Here is a 4,463-nt window from a genome sequence, read left to right on the forward strand (position 1 = left end):
TGTACCCAGGTGCATTTTCAAAGTGCTTTAGAAATGATCTTTATGTCTCTCTTTGTTTTAAAGATACCCCATCCATGGTCCTATTTCTTAGCCCAGTTCTGGCAGCATTGGTACTGCAACTGTACCAAAAAACTCAAATTGCAACCTTCTCCTTATGCCCTGCAGGAAATGCTGCCTCTCTGGTATCCAAATCCGAGTTGAGCGTGGAAAACAAGGGTTAAACCAAACCAGGAACCCCACATTTCATTCCCTGTCTCAGTCTGAAGCTGCCACCTTTGTCCTCTTCTGATCTGCCATGTCTCTTTTGTGCTCCCTTCATAGTCACAGGACAATTATTTCTCAGATGATGTCTACCAATTTTAGACTACTCTCTACAGAAATACTTGGCAGATGTAGATTTCTTCATGTAAACTGAGGCTATATCCCTGCCATTTTGCGTGAGACTTGCCCCAGCACATGTTTGTTAAATGTTACATGATCCATCAGAAAGGGAAGCACCTCAGGGACAGCTTCCTCTGAGACAGCTAAGAAGTTGTGCCAGGATCCTGCCATCAGGTTACTGGTTAAAATACTTGCAGAGAAGTTTTTGTAGAACAACAGAGCAGGTTAAAATGCCATGCTTAATAAATGTAAGCTTCCCACTACGAATATAGTTTATAAATGAGTATGGTATTGACCAAGCCACAGTGTTAAAAAACTGCTTTGCCAACTAAAATTAGCGATCCACAATTACACACTCTTTCCTATCATTAACAGAAGAGCAATTAGCTACAACAGAAATTTGGTTTCAGCAGACACAAAGAATTGTGCTCTTTAAACCTGTTGCCCATCATGAATTTAAGTCTTCTTAAAAATAGCTTTAGTCACTTTTATTGGTATAAACACCTAAATTGAGATCTAACAGCAAATAAGGATTGTGCTTGTCCATAATAACCTTAGCTGTGAAATCTACTCAGACACAAGACATACAACCTTCCACATACACAAGTTATTTGTCAGCAAAGCAGAATGCTGCCATTCTGAAACAATTACATACAGTAAAGGTTTTCAATATTTTATTAAAGAAAACAGTCAAAATGTACAAGTATTACCCAGGTTTGTAGATAACTTCCTATAAAGGCAGTAAAATATGAATTTCAATCTAGGTTTTAAAAACTGCTATAGTTGCTTATTTTTAAAGTTGGTATTTTAAAATCACATTTCACAAATAGTTCTGAAATATTACCAAATGAATAGTGCAACAAGAAAAATTGAAATTAGTTCTACACTGTTTGTATGTCAAGCAAAAGTTATAACTAACTGCTTCAAATACTCAAACCATTTGAGAATGAATGAACCCAACAGCTCCCACCAAAACTGACTTCTGACCACATTAGGAACGTCCTCTTCATGTTCTTCACTTACTTAAAATCAAATTATAATAAAACAACACCTCTTGAGGTCATCAAAAATAACTTTAGTATAAAATTGTCTTGGCCCTTATCAAATATTACATGAGTAAAATTGTTAAGCCTTTATCAAAACAGACAGGAATAGGGAAACAAAAAAAATGTCATGGCCTTAATCCATATCTGTTGGAATCATGTTTAGAAACGTTAGAAGCAAGACCAGAAACTCGGAGCCCTGTTTTGTTTTTAAAAACCACACAATCACAAAGAAAAAAACAGCTTCTTACTGCCTAAGGTTTGGGGGTGTTCTGCTCAAGTACCTGTTCCCATAGACAGCAACCTGTTATGTTCTGAAGAGAGCATACACAAAATATAGAAAAATAAATAAAATAGCTTCTTACAGCCTAAGGTTTGGGTGCTGGGTGGTGGTTTAGTATGTCCCCCACAGGTCACACTCTCTTGAGCTCATATGCAGAAATATGGAAATTTATATCCATCTTTCTTTTTTGAGAAAGAGAAAAGCCCCCCTACATCCCAAAGCTCTTGAGATCGCAAAGGATGGTGCCCTGGGTGCTCTGGATGCTTTGGCAGCATGGGAAGTGGGCTCGGAGACAGACCCTGAGCTCCTTGTTGAAGATGAAGCAGAGGATCGGGTTGACCCCTGCCTGAGCAAACGTCATCCAGACGGAGGTGGTCAGGTACACCTGGGGGATGGAGCTGGCCTTAATGAAGACCCGCAGGTAGCAGGCCACAATGTAGGGGGACCAGAGCAGCAGGAAGAGCAAGGTGATCATGTAGAACATCTTGCAGAGCCTTTTCTCCATCTTAAACTCCTCCAGCACCAGCAGCCTCTTGATCTGGCTGTGGGTAGCCTGCCTTATGCCCACAAGGGTGGGCGGCGTGGGCCCCCTGCCAAAGCCAGCCGTCCAGTTCGCAGCCGCTTGGCCGGTGGCTCCCGGCCCGTGGAAGGTCCAGTTCTGGCTGATGGCCGGTACCAGCTGGGCCGGCTTCATCTTGCGGTGGCCGTGGATGAAGAAGAGCAGCTTGATGTAGACCAGGTGGGTGGCGGCAATGACGGCCGCCAGCATGAGCATGAAGCCCAGCGTGTCATTGGCCTTGACGTAGCGGTGCTCGAAGATGCACTGTTCCTCCTCCCGGATGAATTTGTAGGTGCCCACGTCAAAGACGGGGGGAAAGGCCATGGCCATGGAGAGGGTCCACACCATGCACACCACAGCCAGGCAGGTCCAGCCTGTCATGCGCTTGGCGTAGAAGCGGTGGTGGGCGATGGCCATGTAGCGTGTGACCCCCACGCAGAAGAGCAGGAAGGCGGCGTGGAAGCAGAAGAGCACGGCCAGGAAGGCCAGCACCTTGCAACTGAGGGGCCCGTGGGGCCAGGCGGCCCCGCTGCGCACCGACAGCATGACGAAGGGGAAGCAGGCGAGCGAGCGGAGCCCGTCGGCCAGGCAGAGGTCCAGCAGCAGGTAGTAGGGCGCGCGGTGCAGGTGCCGGTCCTTGAGGATGAGCCAGGCGAAGAGCACGTTGCCGGCCAGGCTGACGCAGAGGATCAGCCCCAGCGTGGCGAGCTTCAGCCCGGAGGCGCTCAGCAGGCCGCCGGCGCTGGGCAGGTGCGGGCTGCTGCTGCTCCCCAGCTCGCTGCTGTTCGCCATCGGGTCCTTCCTCCTCCTCCTCCACTCCTCCTCCTCCGCGCGGGCAGGGCCGGGGGCTTAGGGCCGGGGGCTCAGCGCCGCGGCAGCGCGCCGGGGCCGAGGGCCGCGCCGCCCGGCGCCCCCATGCCCGCAGCCGCCGCCGCGCTGCCGCCGCCGCCGCCGCCCCGGCCGCCCCGGCGAGGCGGGGCGCTGCCGCCGCGCTCCCCGCGGGCCATGCGGCTCCCGCGCCCGCGCTAGCTCCGCGCCCGCCGCCGCCGCCGCCCCGGGGGCATCGGGGATGCGCTGGGGGGGATAGGGGGGCGCGGAGCGCAGCGGAGCCTCCCCTTACCGCCGGCAGCTGCTCCTCCGCGCCGGGCGAGGGGCCGACCGAGCCTGCGCACAGCGGCGGCGGCGGCTCTGCCCAGCTCCCGCTGAGGACAATGGGGTAAATCCCCCTCCCTCTCTCCCTCCTTTTTCCCTTCCCTCCTCCTCCTGCTGCTCCTCCGTCCCTCCGCCCACGCCTCCGCCCCCCGCGCAGCCCGGCCCCTGCGGAGCGCGGGGCTGAGCCAGGCGCGCAGCGGCGCGGAGCGGCGCGGAGGTCCCGCTGCCGCAGCGGGGATGGGAGCGGGGCCGGGCTGGGTGGAGTGGAGCCGCCCGCAGCCGGACCCCCGGCCCCCGCCCTTCTCCCGCCGGGGGCGAGTGCTGGGAGGGGGCTCGGGGACAGCCTCGGGGTGTGGTGTGGTGCGGTGGGGTGAGGTGAGGTGAGGTGTCCGGCCGCAGCGGCCGTCTCGGGGATCCCCTGCATCCCCTTCTGGCGGCGCAGGGGAGGGTGATGCTGTTCACAGCTGATGGAGACAGTGTACCCGGGCGTAAGACAGGTGTGTGTGTATGTGCCCCTATACACACGTCTTGGTACCTTTGGCATATGTATTGGTTCAGGACAGCCACACATTAGTGATACACCCGTGTTACAGTCACCAGTGTGCTTCTGCTAGATTTGGGCGTGCTAAATGGCCATTTAACTTCCTGCTCACAAGGGAGGCAAGTCCAGCAGCACCTGTTGCAGTGCAGCATCCGGGTGCGGTGTCCCTTGCTGGGCAGGGGGGTTTGCAGGGGAAGGAGGCTTACAGCAAGCTTGCAAGGCAAATGTTTCAGTGTGAACATCAAAGAAAAAGAGCCTCTGCAAGTCGGGAGCCTGACATCTGGGTTACTAGTGGAACCTGTCATTTGGGGTCTGACTAGGGTTCCTAAGAGAGTCAAAGAGGATGCTCTCCATGTTTCTGTGTTGTTCAGGGGCTTACCAGCTCCCAGGCTCAGTTACACAGGACCCACGGAGGGCTGGGCAGTTTTTGTGAGCTGGATAAACTACATTTGACCCGACCAGCACAGAGCACCTGCTGATGCACCTGTGCCGCTGGTGCAGTTT

General features: G+C 53.6%; 1 protein-coding gene across 1 annotated transcript; it reads right to left on the minus strand.

Moving 5' to 3' along the window:
• Window positions 1-854: 854 nt before the first annotated feature.
• GPR27 (G protein-coupled receptor 27) lies at window positions 855-3,125 on the minus strand. The gene has a single exon (XM_048316161.1). It carries the CDS (start codon window positions 3,056-3,058, stop codon window positions 1,916-1,918), a length of 1,143 nt encoding a protein of 380 aa, XP_048172118.1. The 5' UTR covers window positions 3,059-3,125; the 3' UTR covers window positions 855-1,915.
• Between the last annotated feature and the right edge of the window lie 1,338 nt (window positions 3,126-4,463).

The sequence above is a fragment of the Corvus hawaiiensis genome, chromosome 11 (genome assembly GCF_020740725.1).
Source record: "Corvus hawaiiensis isolate bCorHaw1 chromosome 11, bCorHaw1.pri.cur, whole genome shotgun sequence".
Lineage (NCBI taxonomy): Eukaryota > Metazoa > Chordata > Aves > Passeriformes > Corvidae > Corvus > Corvus hawaiiensis.